This window comes from Ciona robusta, chromosome 2 (genome assembly GCF_009617815.1).
Source record: "Ciona robusta chromosome 2, ASM961781v2".
Taxonomy (NCBI): domain Eukaryota; kingdom Metazoa; phylum Chordata; class Ascidiacea; order Phlebobranchia; family Cionidae; genus Ciona; species Ciona robusta.
Window position 1 is genome coordinate 4,737,654 of NC_143236.1, and position 17,124 is coordinate 4,754,777.

The window sequence follows — 17,124 nt, forward strand, 5'->3', positions numbered from 1 at the left end:
TCGAAGCGCAAGCGACGCGTGGTGGGCATATAGGTTCCATTATACGCGCTAGATCGTAATTAACGACCGTTAATGCCCACTTTTCCATGAAAGTTGTTATGTCTTGTAGGATGTCAGAAAACCGCACTTACAGGTGCCTGCTGGTAACAACTCTTTTGACTTCATATATGACGTACCCGGGAGTCAAAAAGGCCAATTACCAAACGGATGGGTTTCCTTAACTTACTTTCCGCAAGTTTGGCAATTTCAACAAAATCGATTCGGAGAATAACTGTAAATTAGTGGAGTACGCGGCTCGCATCACCCGGTAGGATATGGACAGTAAATTTTGTATTTTAACGACCGACAGCTCCCAGCAGAACCAAGTGAAAAGGAGGGCGATACAAAAACTGCACCGGTTCTTCATAAAATTCTGTTTGTCTTGTAGTTACATGCACCTTGCGCGTATCGGTGTTTCAGCGAAACTTATTTACCAGCTCTTTATGTCGGAGAGAACACAAGGCGGACTGATATCGACTGTTTGTTCTGATGCAAAATCAGAACTGACCCGTAACAGGCTTGAACACAAACAAATCTACCGCACATTCTAAACGACCTCGCGCGAGGCATCTTCGTCAAACAGCGATGGCCCGTGCGTCGAAAGTGCAAATAGAACATTTGTTTAGGTGCTTTTCGGATTGAGACGCACGCGTGCTGCGCTGTCTCGCAGACTATTCGCGATGCCGATAATATTAACGGCTTAGCGGGGAAAAGTAAATTCGTTTCCCGCTGCGAGCCTCGAATTCACTCGTACCACCTTCGACAGATTTTATGTTTACGATTCTAGAAAGTAAACTATATGACGCGGCTGAAGATTCCAAAGCAACAACATCAATGTAAATATTCAAAATATGACATCACAGTTGACGTCATCAGAATGTATCGGGCATGAAGTCAGATTTGTGATGTCGTTTTTAATTTCGGATAATTTTAAATTGACCGAAACACCCCGAATCTACCCCTTTCATCATGAAAGGGATTCCCGCGGTGGGGTAGGGACATGGGTGGTGAGAAACTGCCAGACTTGGGTGAGATCTGGGCGTCGTATACAAATCTTGTGGGGTCAAAAAAACTAAGCTGCCCTTCTCAATCCGAATTACGCATCGGAATCATTCGTCGGGTGTGATGAGGATCCCTATACTGATGCCGCGACCACAGACGACTCCGTAGTACATCAATTATTTCTTACGGGCCAAGATCCAAATAAGGTTAAAAGTTCCCAGTATAATTAGAAATTACACGACGACTTGTGGGGCTGGCTTGATCTACTGATGTAGTGATGATCATCATGCGTCAGCGTTTGGAATATGTTGATTCCTACAAACCGCGCACATCCCTGAATCAGATTCGATATATTGCCTCCACCCGCAACTACGGTTTCCTAACGTGGACACGCACATACGTAACAAGGTCGGCGGTTAGTCACTAAAGACAGGTCGGCTCACTGCTTCCGACCGACTGGTTTAAATAGGGCTCAACTTGGCCGAAATTTTCATAACTGTCGTTGAGGCATACGAGTAGGATAAGGAGCTTTAACGAATTACAACGACAGTTCCGGAATATCGCGCTCGTGGCTCTTCTCGGCGCGGTGCGTGTGAATCTAATGAGATCGCGTTGTGTTGGAAAAGTGCTGGTTTCAATGGTGAAGTTAAAAGTTCTTAATGATAGAAGCGCGACAAAAGTCGTCATTAAGTTTCAAAGCAAATACGTAACAGTGTGAAAAATGTAAAACTAGATTTAAAGACGCGGTGTAGCCACCGCATATAACGTCATAATGGAACTACGTCAAAGCCATAATTCGCACGCGAAAGGTGGCGGTCGGACCAGCTGGCCCTAAATGCAAGAGCCGAATTATGGGGCAATAACGAAATCTAGCTATTGTTGAATTCGATTAAGACATAGTTGCGTTAAAAGTAAATGCTCCGTCACAGCTATAAGAACCGTAGAACGTAAATAATAGGTTTAGGGGCCAAAGTGCGTGATACACCTTCTTATGGCGGCGATATAGGGGAAGTCGGTTATTTCGGCAAAAAATATTAACAACGTTGAGTAGCCATAGCCGGTAACCTGAACCACGAGAACATTGTATTGAATTGCAACAATAGAGCATCCCGTTCGTGGCGAGAAAAAGGTGGAAATCGGTCGCGCGCTGTTCTCGAAGGCGAGTACGAAAAAGTTTCGTTTGAAGAAGTTCGGTTCGCCTCATTCTTCCCATCATTATCGCCACGAGCGACTTTTCATTAATCACATGCATTTCTAAACTGCTCGGAAGAGGTAGGTTGTAAGGCGGCGAGATATCGGGACAGGGAATGAGATAGAGGTCGTAGGAATGCACTGACGGAATATGCAAACTCGTAAAGTCCAAATAGTGCATTAAAATACTTTTATAAAAAAATATTGTGGGAAAAGTTGGCTCGGGTCAAAACGTTGTCTCGTTTTTGATTTTGAAACGTTCGCGCCGCAGTCTTCTATAAAAAAAGCTTTAGAACAGTAGCGACTTTTCAAAACCAAGTATAGTTGACTCATGGTTGAAGGGATTTGTAAAATTAGCCATTGCATATTACGTAGTTTTTAACAATGGTCCTTTGACGGCAGAAGGACTCTGCCTTGAGCTACCAAGCCGAAGGTTTAGGCACGAGAGGCTTAATTCTCCTTATTGCAGTTAGTGTAAACAACTTTTAAGTAGATTTTTTATAATCGCTTCATTGTTAAATGCATATCTGAAAATTAGCAACAGTATTCTTATTTGGTTCATGATCTAACGTTGTTTTTGCTTTTCATCTTAAGTTGTTTACAGCAATTAAGCCGCCATATAGATAACTGTGCGCACTGGTCGTCTGCCCATTTTTAGATAGCCTTCCCAGTGCTTCTGTACTCGAGATTACGATCACAAGCGTAAGACGTCAAGTTCACCGACAAAGATAAGAATCGCGACCCACACAAGTCACTGCCGCCCCTTCTTCGTTTCTCGTCGTACACAAAAGCAGCGGGAATCTTGACTCGGAGCATCACTCTTGAATCGCCACTCAGCAGCAACAGTCTACAAACTCAACTTACGAAACTTCAGATAGACAGCCTTCCATATTGAAAATGTCTATGTTAACCAACATGTTAGGCCTCAGCAGCAATGTTCCGCAATCAGCAACGGGAACAAACTTTTTAAGTTCGCTTTTACTCGCAGCCGTAGCCCGAGCGAGAGGCAAGGCAGTTACCGGACAATCGCCACCCGAAAGCCCGTCGTCCGTCCTAGAAAGCTCGATGTCAAGAACCGAAGCAGCAAAAGTACAATCAGTTTTGTCAGCCAAGCTTGGACGGGCAAGAAGAAAAAATTCCCTTTCTGTCGACTCCTCCACCCCCCAGAAATTAACAGAAGAAACAATGCCTGTGGTACACGACCGACTCCCCGATCTCAGCCTTTGGAGCAAAATTGACGAGGAATTAAAAGAGCAAGAGAAATCTTCCGCCAATGGACTATTGTCCTCAACCTCAGCAAGGAGTAAGAGAAACACCGGTATGTCTGCCTACGACTACGATACCCAAGAAACTACCATGAGACGAAGAATGTTGTATTGTAAGAACGGATTCAACCTTCAAATTTTACGAAACGGAAGAATATCTGGTACCCAAGAAAGCCACAATCAATACGGTAAGTTTACTTTGTTTAACTATTTATCATAATATAGGAATATTAATTCACGGGATATATTCGTAAGGGTTAAGTGTAAGTTAATAACCACGTATAAAAAATCCTTCAAGCAAAGCTTGCTTGTGGGGAATGCAGCGTAATTAAACGGTGTGAATTTTCCCAAGTCGACGTCGACCGTCTTTCGAATTATTTCACGATAAGACCAGTCACAGGCGTCATCGTAAAATCATGAGGCTTTGTTGTTCGCGGGTTTAACTCTGCTTGATCGACGTTTACTACGCAATTCGCGCCCTAGATCAGCGTGAAATTAAAACGTATTTAGTCGTAAACAAGTTGCGCGTTAATAGCTCAACCTGCCGCTGCTTTCACGATCGCCAGACGAGCGCGTGTGTGATGGTGACCATATGCTCAAAGAGGTTTGCATTTAAAACGCACGATGTCTTACTACCTATACGTTGAAACTGTTTCCAAGATTTTTGAAAGACTAGAGATTAGGGGAACGTGCGTCACTCGCCAACTCGCGTGAAACGCTCTTTAACGCTACAAATTGCCGGTTCTCGCAAAGCAAATAACTCGCTAAACGAGGACAAATTAACAGCATCGCCCCGCGGCTCTGCGCCCCCGATGTTACTGTTTCGTGGACGATGATCGCGTTAATTGGCGACGCGCAGGTGATTAGACAGTCCGATCCCCGAAACTTTCGATTTCGAAAATAACGCTTTGTTAACGGCGCGTAATTAGCAGTGGACGCAATTCGCTCACGGCAACGTGGCCAGCAACGCAGCGGGAGAATCTCGAATTAAACCGCGATTTGCGTCTTTCAATCACCCATTCTAGCGCGAGCGGCAGATGCAGCTTTCTGGGGCGAACCTCGCGCCACATCTCACCGATTTTCGCATCGAACGTTCGATCCGAAGAGGTTGGATACCAGATTCCGCTCACAGCATTACGTATTATTCCCCAAAAGCAGCTGGGAATTTAAAACTCGCTGTCAATCCACGAATCATTGTTAAGCTAGTTGTAGTTACGGAACGCAACATCCAAACTTACAAGACACAAACAAGCCGCCTTTGAAGCGCCGATTTTATACTGGGGAAAAATGTGTGTTAGCTTTTGTAGCCATTGACGTCACACGAGGTTTCGATTACATAATTAACGTTGTGCTTGTTTTATTGTTGTAGCCGTCCTTGAATTTATTTCTACTGGAATCGGAAGTCTCACCATCCGGGGTGTCGCAAGTGGTCTCTACCTGGCAATGAACAGCAAAGGAAGATTGTATGCGTCGGTAAGTTATATGCTTCATTTAATTTAATATATGAATACACGACGAATTCGGAGTATACACGCTTTTCGCAGTTTACACTAAGCCAGTAAAAAGCCGTGTAAGGGGTTGTCTTCGCTTAGTGTAATCGAATAGCATTGTTCCAGAATAAAGGGGCAATTACAGTGACATCATTCACTCCAGTCAGTCTCGCATGCCATCACCTCTAAGGCGCTCAGAATTGATCACATCATAATATCGTTTGATTCAGACAATAGCTTGATACATCGAAGAGCCGTGCTTGTTTAACATCGCAAATTTCACACGGTGCTGCCGCGATAAAGCACAAGCTTCCCCGCCGATTTGTTGTTTTAGAGGCCGATGTTCGCGACGCATCAAACCACTTGACGCGAGCGGCTTGTGATAACGCCGTCGCTTGAAATGATGTTAGCTGGTTTCAGATGAAACTTGATACAGGCGGGGCTAGCACGTCCGTTAGCGCCCACACAGGCTGTTCGCTTTCCCACGAGACTGGTACTCGCTTAATCTTGACCGAGATCGGGGCGAAGTGAAATTAGGCGGGGGTCGAGTGGTTGTTATCCCGGGGTTCACTTGAGGCGTGTCAGGGCTTGCCTGACTAGTGGGTCAACTCACTAGAGCTCGTTGCCTGCACACGCAAACCGTACTCTAAATATAAATTACCTCGATTTTGACCGAGATATTCTTTTACAGGAAACATTCAATCGCGAGTGCATCTTCTACGAAACAGTATTGGAAAACAACCAGAACACGTTCGAATCATTCGCCCACAGAAATGGCTCAAAGAAATGCTACATCGCCCTTGGTCGTCACGGAAGACCAAAGCAAGGATGCAGACTACACCCAAACAACCGACACAGCCAATTCTTGCCCAGGAACATCGATACTGATAAAGTGAAAAACCTGTACTCTGGCCGACTCTACTGAGTACAGCTACGAAGGTGGAAACTGTACGAACACCTCGGCAACGCATCGTAGGATGATTCGCCAAGAGGAAGAAGCACCCTAGCATTACCTTTCCGACAAGGAAGCTATACGTTTCAGTGTTACACAACTGCCCAGTATTACGCACTAGTTTCACAGCAGACGAACGCGGTGAGATCCCCAACTCCTGAGGACCCGCTCCATCTCGAAGAAGAGCCCTTTAGACGCACACAGTAGTTACCGCACACACGACATGCCAGCTTGATGTTAAGCTACATTTTGTTTCAGCACACGCCACGTTAGATTCTGCACCCAAGTCGACGTCGCTCCCCGCCAATTTTATTTATTGCTTTTATATTTATCGCTCTACCGCCATGTAGTGGCAGCTCGTATATTTTTGTTACTTTTATTAATTGTAGTTTCGCCCCGCTGCTTCAAAATCGCACCCCTAGCGTTTTATTTTAGTTGTTTACCATTTGTTCGTTTATAAGATTTCTACCCAGCTATTTTGCATCCGCCATTTTATGCAGTGACGTAATAAAGCAATTGAGAATCGAGACTCAATGACGAAAATTTTGTAGAATTTAATAAAATCACCTTTAGGCATTATCAAGTTAAACGAAGTTACGAGATAACAAATCGCAGCAGAGAGACGATAAGTCGAACCTTAGTACATTTCATGTACGCAATTAAAGGGTATAGTACAGTGGCACAAATAAGCACATAATCTCTGATATAGTCGTATAATTCTGTAAATATTATTATTTTACTGGCAAATGGAATGATGAAAGAGAATGAAAGCATGGATCGCCTTATTCCAACTTTAACTGTATAGTATTGGGGGAACACGGGACGGTTATAAGCACATATTATTGCTCAATATTTTCTAAATAAAATATACATGACGGTTTTGGGGTGATACCAGAAATTGGAACCATCGTTCCCTTATTAATTGACAAGAATTCAAAAAATATATACTAAACTATACGAGGAGTTATTTAGCGATATGTGTAAAACAGGACGTAATTCACAAAATCGAAAATACACTTGGTGAGAGGGGACAGTTTAAAATCATTGTTAATTTGGATTAATAATTGATTTTACTTTTAGAAATACAGGTAAATACTACGAAATAATATTAAACGCGTTAAAAATTAAGTTTAAACATTCTTTTTCTTGTGTGTGACTAAAAGCCTGTTATAACGCGATGCATAGAGTGGCTAATGTGTACCTATAGTTACAATGCCAAAAAATCTAAGATGCGTTTTTTGAGCCAAGTACAAAAGTTTGAACTTTTATTACTACCGAAAAGTTTCAATCAAACCGATTAATTCAATTGAAATTCACGCCTTAAACTTAGAATGTACAGAAACAAGTTGTGACTGGATAGTTCTTATTTTGCTGTTCCCCGATTTTAATAGGCTGTTCACAGACTTTGCTCAATGACGACGTCTTGAGGACAATCGATTTTTTTTATATTAAGTTGGTCGATAACAAATGTTGCCTTTGAAAATCAAAACACAGATATACGCTGATGTATTAGTTTAATAAAAACGTATTCTACCGAAATAAATAGAATACTTAAATCTACCAAATACAATAACAAGTAAAACGTCCAATATTGTTCTAAGATTTCATTTTAAATACAAAAAGAAATCTAAAAGCAAAGGAAGACATTGCACGAGCGATATAAGCTTTTTACATGCGCTGACGAGAATATATAGAATTGCGAAGATCACCAATTAATTACATTTGTTGGCTTTTCAAGACCATTTTCTAGGGCAAATTGAACGGGTACACTTGAACGCATTAGCTAGACGAAAACGAGAGAAAAGCTGTACTAGATTATAGATATAGAACGTGTAACGAAAGAAATACCCTCTTTTGAGATCGTCTGACTGCAAAGGGCGACTCTATAAGAGCGAACGCATACTGTACCGTGATTCACTTAAACATTGGGAGACCTAATTTAAAGCTATTGATATACAAAGAAGAATAGAAGCATTCTACATGGGCGACTATGCTGTACATAGGCTTCGCATAAAATAATACAAAATTAACGAGATGAGGAGCCATGAAAAAAGTAAGTTTGTAGACTCAGTTAAAACTTAGCCCGTTGAGGTCACAGAGCTAGAACCACCAAATCATAAAAGGCACCAATAATAAGAGAATTATAAGGCAGGAATAAAGTCAATTTTACATTCGCGCAACTCTTGATCAGTGCCTTGATTGGAATCCATCAGTATTAAGTGACAATTAAGGAGGATGGTACAAGAGTAGAAAAGTAACGAAGTGGAGATAGTGTGACCAAAAATACCGGTGCAAAAGTGAAGTTGCCTTGTGTATTGAAGTGTTGGAATTCTCAGTTGAGGTCTTTAGTGAGTAGTTTACATCGTAAGGATTAATAACAGGTAAGACATCATGACACCATAAGCTTCGCCACCGCTCAAATCACCATCAATCCCCAAGTGCACACCGCACAAATAAAAACAATGTTTACAAAGCGATGCATGGACGTAATACGTTGGCTCCGATACGGAGTAGCGAAGTGTCACCGTTCAACGCTTGTATTACGTCATTGTGAGGTTAGAACGAGTGACGTTATTTTCAGTGTTGTTACTCTGTATTAGGCCTATTCTCTGAAGAGAATCAATGGTACCTATAATGGTCCTGTGAAATGCATGTAGTGTGTGTAAGGTAAATGGTATAAGGAATTAATTTAATGATAAATGTACTTACGCGCAAACACCAGTGCAGATAAGTATGTAATCCAGAATTTTCTGCCGTAAAGTTAAATCACTGCGAGAAAAGAATAAATTAAAATAATATCTCATATATACAATACACGTTAGTCTATTTTTGGGTAATGGGCCAATCCTGGCTTAAATCCTAGAACCCATGGCATGCCACGCCGCAGGACCTCACCCACGTAGAATAGAATAGTCCATGTATTTTCACTGAGTAACCTTTAAAACTTAACAATACAAAAATTATTAGCCACACAAATTTAAGAAATAATATTGATAATATAAAACAAAATAACCAAGTTTTGATAGAGTTAAAGAAAAAACATTGTCTGTATATAGTTTTAGGAAGTCGAAATCCACTTACGTCTTAAAAACTTTCAAATGAAACAAAGCTGGAAGTATAAATGCAAGCAAACTACAACATGTGGCACCAACTAACGACATCAGGTTTGAAAAAGAAGGAATAATGAGAACAATTAACCCTGTGATGGTGACCATTCCTGCTCGAAGAATATTCTATAAAAAAATGGAAATTTTATTAGGTGGAAGAATTAAATACATAAAGCAGTGCTGCATAACCCTTAGTGGTAATTTGCCTCATTTCAATTAATGAATTTACCAAATAAATTCATTTACTTATATGTAACCCTTGGGTAGTGTAAATTGTCTGCATCTCATTTGAGTGACTATCTGTGCCTTTGCATAACAGTAAGGGTAGAATTTTAAGAAAGTTTCTAGAAAGGCAATTTAGAATTTAGAATACAAAGCGATTAAGTTTATTGCAAGGCTAGTTAACTTGACATTTTTATCCAAAGCATGCTATAATATTGGGTTGATACAAAAAGGTTGAGAAATACTGGCTTTAAGTTTAGATGAAATAAAAATGCAGGTATTCAGAAATACAAATTGTAGCATTGGCAAGTATACATTGTCAAGTATACAAGGTGTATTATACAAGGTATACACATGAAGTGCTTGCCAGACACTTTTCAAAGGTAAAGTACACACAGGTGCTTCTTTAAGATTAAATAGTAAACCACAAGTCACGAGGTAGTTAATGCACCACCACGAACATTATTCAGGTGGTATACTTCACTTTGTGAGATATTAAATATAAATAATGTTAAGGTAAGATCCATAATTGTACCAGTATGAAGAATATAAAATTATAAAATTGATGATTTTTTTTCTAACTTAGTTAAGGTAGAAAAAATATTTCTGTTTAAAATTACGAAGTGTTTTCTAACTTTGTTAAAGCAGAAAATTTTTTTCTGTTTAAAATTATAAAATTATGAAATGTTTTTTAACGAAAAAATGTTGTATTTCTGCTTAAGATTATATTTACTCCGAGTAACATGGAAGTTGACATTGGTTTCCATTTCTTCTGTAGGATCTGTATGACGGGAAACATCATCACTGGGTAGGTGAAGAAGAGGGAACAACAAAGACACAACTTCACCAGGAGTGGAAAGATACCTGGATTTAGAAATGAATAAATGTAACTTATTTGCTCCCACTTGGCAGGGCAATGACAGTAAAATACAGGTTTTCTGTTTCATATACATCCTCTGTTGCAACGTATGTAATTTTGTGGGGGAGTTTTTGTTCTAGTATGTATGGCTGACAATTTGGACAACACATCAGTGACCACTGGGTTGGAGCGATTGTATCTTGCCCAAGGACACATATGCACACAATGGTAGCAGAGACAAGTCTTGAACCCTTATAGGAGTCTAGGTTAAAGGCAAGCTCCCTAATCAATAGGACGCCAGACGTATATATATAAAAACTGCAAAATACCAAAGCAATGGCACAGTCGTTGAACGTGCTCATTACCTATATAATAATTACCGAGTTCAAAGCTGCTATTATTGTAGACATGTGGCTTGTGGAAAAAATAAAAGCAACTGGCATGGCCAAGTGTACACAAATTGGTTGTCCAAGTTATAACCATACAGAAAAAAACAATCACCCACAAAGTTACATAGATGGTAACACATAAGCAGGCAAGAGACATTTTATAATAAGACAACTGTGATATAAAAAACTGTCGTTGTTACGTAAATCAATGATAATTAGGTTTCACTTATATATTCAAAAGTTTTAATGATTCTGTGAACGGCAGCTGTATTTATCTAAAGTGTTTCATGCATATTTTCTCCCTATGCCCACTACCAATGGTCGATACACTTGTTATATGTATATAAACGAGCAGAGCTAAAGTATAAAACAACGTAACCTAAATTTTGCTAAAAAAATCAAAAATTGAACACTTAAGCACGATAATTATGTAAATTTTAAACCGGATTCTCCCGAATACCTGGTGGAAGGTTGAGCGTTATAATGGGGTTGGTCTCGGGTCCAAAGGACTGTAAAGAAAGTAAATATGAGAAGTAGGTGTAACTGTTTGTTTAATAAGTTGTATTAGAAGCTTACCAGGTAGCCGCATACACCAAACACAATGTATAACGTGGTTATCATCAGCATCGCCCATTTAAAGATTCTGTAATAAGAAACTAATTACAGTGATGTGTTTTAAGTATTGTAATTTTTTTTATATATTTGATATAACTGATTAACTACTCTGTTTTTGTTATGATAATACGTTCAACTCCAATTAGTTACATTGTCGATGACATGCACTAAGGCATTTTAATTATCATTATTATATATATGTTACATTGAGACAATATCACTGGTTCACTACATTTTGTGCATTCTGGTTTTACTGACTTGTTTAAGTTAAACTTGATTTCTCAATAATAAATGGAAGGTCACAACAGTTTTTTAAATGAACTGCTTTAATGCATTTTAACAAAAACCAAGGAAGTGTGGTAGTTTGAGTAACTGATATAACAGAGCTTTCAAATAGTGTATGCTTTTCAAATAATGTATGTTCTTCGAAATTGAATGATCAGAAAAAAACAGGGCCTATTTAAAACGAACAAAACAAATTAGGAAAATAAATGCTTAATGCACCAGACGTTCGTTCATGAATGGTTAATTTAGTAACAAGCTTTAGTGGTAATGAATACAGCCACATTAAACAACACACGTATGTGGTTTATAATTGATTAACATTTATATGTTTTAAGTGAGGCATAGCTTAAGACAATGGTAAGTCAGTAAGTATAGAATGTTTGTTTTTCAGATGTAACAAAACTTTTGTAGAGGATTTTCCTAGAGGTTTATCAGAGAAACGACGTCCATATATTTTAACAATGTTGAGCAGATTCTTTCAAGCTTATAGACTGCTAAGTTATTCACATTTATTGCCTAAAAACTATCCTAACGCTACATAAAGTTTTATATAAAATCCTTTTTTATCATAAATATAAGATTTAACGATTTTTATAAAATAAAACTGCACTTTTATCAATACTTTTAATTATCTTTTCCAAACAACATTTTATAAAAACAAATTATTCACATTCTCACAATTAAAATAGGAAAATATTGAATAGGCAACCAGTGGTTTGAACTTACGTGCGAAAACCAGACCTCACTTCAACTGCCATCGAACTTTCAAGGGAAAGGATCATTCCTGCTCCCTGTATATTCATGTTGTGTTTAAACATTTAACAACCTAAAACAATCTGTACCATTTTGCAGATAAAATAATTTTCTTGCAAACTGTACAATTTTTGCATTTTTTATGTGTATATGTTTTTGTTAGTGGAAAAAGCAAGTCCCTAGCCGTATGATAATAAAAACTTTGGGCCACAGATTTTTTTCCATAGTCTCAATCCTTAAGGGGTTTGGTGGTTTTTGTGGTTTTTCATATATTCGCACTTTCGCACATCAATGTTATCATATTCAGATCTTCTCCATACTAAATCCTTTAATGTTTATTTTCTCATACACATCAAAGTATCGTCCCTAACAAACTAAACTGTACGTAGGAGAATGTTACCTAATAACAGTGGATTAAATTACCTCATAGCAATACACAGCCATGCCAGCAAAGAAGGGGAAACCAGAAATATCCATTTCCTTTGGGTGGATTCTACTCAAAACAATTAATTAGTAGAAAGTGGTAAACTAGGAATATATATCTTAAATCGTTACCTGACTTGGTGGGCATGCTCAAAGTCGAACCAAAATACAATGGAATAAGCAAAAACATTGGCAAAGTCGGCGAATAGACTAAAAATGGTAAAATTTGTAACGTTAGCATGGGAGCGACCATCTTAAACTTTGATAGTTAAATATTTATACTCAGGTAACAATGTAACATTATATTAAAACATAAAGTATGTTTTAAAATTCTGTTTTTATAAAAAAAAAAAATTAATTAATTCTGTAAAAATTATGTTTTAAAAAATTAAAACATAAGTTATGTTTTAAAATCTCTTGCATTTTAAGTCTAAGAAAGTATAATAAACTAAACTGATTACATATTGAAAATAAAGAATATGAATAAGTGAATATCATTTAGCAAGTATATAATTATTAATATGCAAAATTGGAACATTACCCTGAGACAGTTTGCATAAGTTACATGCAGTCAGTTTTAAACATGGTGGTAAAGTAGACATTAGATATATAGTCGCAACCTAAATTATGCTCAAAGATGAGGTATGCAGAGCAGTAGACTGGAGTGGAATGCAATAAAGAAAAATTTGGGGTTGGGAATGTCAAACATACATATACTTCAATAACTTCATAATATGGTTACTATATCAGTATATATACATTGTACAGTGCTATAGTAAAGTGTATGTAAAAACGGAGCACTATTTAAAACTTGCTACAAGATTGAAAAAGAAAGAGTGTTTTTCTATTGTTAGGATTGGGGGTAATGAGCCAATTCTGGCCTGAATCCCAGGACCTCACCCACATGGAATAAAATCTACATTTACAAATATATTTTCCTCACCTAAACATTGCGAGTTTATGAAGATGCCTAAGGAAACAGAGAGCGCATAGTGGGAAGAGGATCGCCAACAAGATCCACTTCTGCATGGAGGAGCCTGGAGCAAGAGCAGCATCATCTTGCTGCATGTCAACATTTTGGGATCGGCTGATGTATTGAGCCACGTTCTCAGTGATAAATATGAGGTAGGCACAACAAAAACCTGAAAACAAATGAAAACAAATGAAGTGTAATAAAAAGTGAATATTTTTTTTATATATTAAGCTCAACTCAACAGTTTATTTATTTAGATTTACTGTTCAAAGTGTAAGCGTTAGGGTGCAAATAGTCAAAATGGAAGTTAAGAAATACCAACTGCCTGAGGATACAGCAGCAAAGCTACCCTAAGGGCTTCTGCACAGTACCGCCCGTTTTTCAAAATATTCAATAATTCTTGAGTGATAGAAAGGGACTGTAGTACAGTTCCTTTTTGAGTAGATGTGTGTTTTAATACTAAATATTTACCTATTTGTGACACAACAATTGCTGCTTCAACAAGGGTGGCACCTTTTCGACCAAATGCAAACAACCCAACGTCACCATACCCAATATCAGGTTTGCCTTTCTCTTTGGAGACCTAAGACATACAATAGTGAGTCATATTTACTTAACAATGGCAACACTATGTAAACAGGAGCAATATATAAACACAATGCATAAAAATACATATAGAGGGGTGGGGGGAGGTGGGACACCTTTAGCACATATTATCCAAATATTCTGATCGCATTTTAAACAATTAACAACGGTATGTAGGAGTTGTGGGCATATGGTTTTATAATTCTTTGAATGCTCTTTGTTTACTACCAAAGAAGACAAAAAAATAGAATGAAAAGGTGTCCTATCTTCCCCCACCCTACTATACACATTGTAAGCAAGGATCCTGCACTTGTGTAGACAGAACCTATATTAGCAAGGCCATACAGCATGGCAAGCCAGGTGACTTAGAAATGTGACCAGTATTACACATTAACCACGTTAGAATTTGTAAAACAAAATACACATTAGGATTTGTAAAAAGTAGAGTAACCTATTAACATAACATTATATTATTGTGAGTAGAATAAACCAACCAATTATATACAGTGGAATAAAACATATAATCTGCTCTACTGCTTTGATTTAGTAGTGAGAGGAAAAGGAAGTTATTAGTTATAACTTCCAGAACACTGTAAAATGATTTTAAAGTAATTTGATTTATAAGTAGACCAGATATGATATGATAGGTCTCAGCTTAGCCAAACAAAATTTACATAAATTGTATAGGCCTATGTATAAATACATTATATATATGTGCATATATATATATATATATATATATATATAATATACTGTAAACTTATAGATATCATTTAACCGAAATAAAATGTTCCGACCTAAATAGGTAATTAATATGAATGACTAACACATAAATGTTGGGGTAATGGGCAAACCCTGCCCTAAATCCTAGACCCATGACGTGCCAGGCTGCGAGACTTTACCCACATAGAATAGAACACATAATACCTTGTCTGTGGTGGTTGACTTATTATTGGATTCATGAAAACTTTCCATTTCAATATCTCCGTTTAATAAACCAGATCTTTGTTCATCTTCCATAGAAATATCATATGAAGCATTTCCATTCGTGTGGAACGACTTTTTTAACATCTGGTCTTTGCAGTCAATAAGTAGCATCATGGCACACACACTGAATATAAAATAAATAAACTTACAAGCGTACAGGAAATAAAAATAGGATAATCACAGAAAACAGACAAGACAATTGCCAAACTACAAAACTATTCGATTTTAAATGATTCTAAATTATTATTATTATTATTAAACTGTATATATATATATATATCGAAATAGTGGTTTTATTTTATTTACAAACAGTTTCTGTATTTACAAACAGACGGTTAACATGTTTAGTTACTAAGTTCTAACATTAGGATAATAAGAAAAGAACAATACACATGGGACTATACAAAGAAGACGGAAAATTTTTTCCGCTAGAGGCGGTAATTATTTAAATTAAAAAATACGGAAAAACGAACAAAACAGCACTACAAAGTGTTAATAAGTGTAAAACAAATTAATTAAATAATAAAAATAGCTTTCAAAATACATAAAACACGAGTAAGAACATATTTCCCACATTAGGTCTGTTATATACGCTCTTTCGTTGTGGTTACTGTCGTCGAGTCTGTGGTGTAGCGGTTTGCGTGCGGTCGTAAACTCTCTTTGTTTCATTTTTACCGGGTTCGAGTCCCGCACAGTGGAATACTTTTTTTATATTTTTTTTTTAGTTTTTTTTGTTTGACGAGTTTGGGGTTAGGAGTTAGGGGTTAGGGGTTAGGGGTTAGGGGTTAGGGGTTAGGGGTTAGGGGTTAGGGGTTTATATCTTATGTGTATAAACCGTGAAACTAACTGCTTCCCATAAAATAGAGAAACGAATTTGTCATCGCCTCCTAGCGGAAAAAATTTTCCGTCTTCTCTGTATAGCTCCATGTGAACAATACCGGCCTTACTGGGTAGGGGTTTGTATGGTAAACGAGGTAATACAATATAATATAAGCTAGGACTACTTAAATGTTAAATAAAAGGACCTGGTAAATTTACCTTAAGTATCCAACAGTGGCCATTATCATTATGCCTTCCAGAATGCCCGCCTAAAATTAAAATTAGAATTAAAATTTTTTTCAAGCATATGTTAAATATTTATATCTAACTGTGGTGCTAGTGAAGAATCTCCCCCCCCCCCACCTTCTGGTACATGGCAGAATAGGCTAGTGGAAAGTGTTAGGGGTTGGTGGTTAGGGGTTAGGTGTTGATGGTGAGGGGTTAGGGATCAATGGTTAAGGGTTAGTGGTTAGCAAATAAGGTGGGGGAACGAGGAATATTCTTCACTAGCACCCTATCGGTTGTTAAAATAAACAAAGTAAATATAAATAAAAAAACTATAGTTTTAATTAAAAAACTTACCTCTTTAAATGCGAAAGGTAGACCAAGCACACCTGCACCAATAAAGGAAATAAATATATTTCCAAAAACTTTAACTGTACTTTTGGTTCCTTCTCCTGACCCGTGCATGTTTGTAGTTTTACTGCTTTAGTTCCAAAAAGTGGAAAATCCGAATTTATTTTATTAAATTATTTTGTGGCAGCAAATTGGGCTTATTCTACCTACCATCACCGTTGTGCGACACTGAAAAGTTCCTTAGAATTAAATAACTACACAGCGGAAACCAACATGAAAAAAATCGCTACGTCTCATCCATTCACATTTATTCACTGTTTTATTCCTATCAGAACTGGTACCGGTACAGCAGTGAGCAAATCTCCCGCTACGTGATAAGGAAAACGAGAGAAGTAAATAAAAAACGCAAACGAGAGAACACTTTGAGCCTGAACAAACCATAGAAAACACGATTTTTTAATTCACAATCAAACAGATTAAAACCAATTTTAATCTCTTTGATACATTCATGATACATTCAAATGGTTTTAATCTCTTTGGTACAAACAAAAGCAGAGTTCGTATATAAACAAAAATATATTTTACAATTACC

At 37.6% G+C, this 17,124-nt stretch overlaps 2 protein-coding genes across 2 annotated transcripts; one reads left to right on the forward strand and one right to left on the reverse strand.

Moving 5' to 3' along the window:
• Positions 1 to 2,796: 2,796 nt before the first annotated feature.
• On the forward strand, positions 2,797 to 6,482 carry LOC149740400 (fibroblast growth factor 9-like). Its single transcript, XM_089871828.1, has 3 exons — positions 2,797 to 3,685; positions 4,867 to 4,970; positions 5,679 to 6,482. The coding sequence occupies exons 1-3, from the start codon at positions 3,130 to 3,132 to the stop codon at positions 5,910 to 5,912; spliced, it is 894 nt and encodes a 297-aa protein (XP_089727954.1). The 5' UTR covers positions 2,797 to 3,129; the 3' UTR covers positions 5,913 to 6,482.
• Positions 6,483 to 7,436: 954 nt separating this feature from the next.
• Positions 7,437 to 16,789, reverse strand: LOC149740401 (uncharacterized). Its single transcript, XM_089871813.1, has 14 exons — positions 16,539 to 16,789; positions 16,176 to 16,225; positions 15,078 to 15,261; positions 14,037 to 14,148; positions 13,536 to 13,734; positions 12,725 to 12,802; positions 12,593 to 12,662; positions 12,143 to 12,207; positions 11,093 to 11,159; positions 10,977 to 11,025; positions 10,002 to 10,132; positions 9,021 to 9,172; positions 8,649 to 8,708; positions 7,437 to 8,579 (listed from the first exon to the last, which is right to left on the reverse strand). Exons 1-14 carry the CDS (start codon positions 16,644 to 16,646, stop codon positions 8,480 to 8,482), a joined length of 1,425 nt encoding a protein of 474 aa, XP_089727939.1. The 5' UTR covers positions 16,647 to 16,789; the 3' UTR covers positions 7,437 to 8,479.
• Positions 16,790 to 17,124: the final 335 nt, after the last annotated feature.

Coding starts and splice junctions, on each gene's coding strand:
- LOC149740400 (XM_089871828.1), top strand. CDS start 3,130: ATGTCTATGTTAACCAACATGTTAGGCCTCAGCAGCAATGTTCCGCAA. Junction 3,686..4,866: donor AGAAAGCCACAATCAATACG/GTAAGTTTACTT, acceptor TTATTGTTGTAG/CCGTCCTTGAATTTATTTCT. Junction 4,971..5,678: donor AAGGAAGATTGTATGCGTCG/GTAAGTTATATG, acceptor ATTCTTTTACAG/GAAACATTCAATCGCGAGTG.
- LOC149740401 (XM_089871813.1), bottom strand. CDS start 16,646: ATGCACGGGTCAGGAGAAGGAACCAAAAGTACAGTTAAAGTTTTTGGA. Junction 12,208..12,592: donor TGGCTGTGTATTGCTATGAG/GTAATTTAATCC, acceptor ATGAATATACAG/GGAGCAGGAATGATCCTTTC. Junction 8,709..9,020: donor CATTTGAAAGTTTTTAAGAC/GTAAGTGGATTT, acceptor CTTTTCTCGCAG/TGATTTAACTTTACGGCAGA.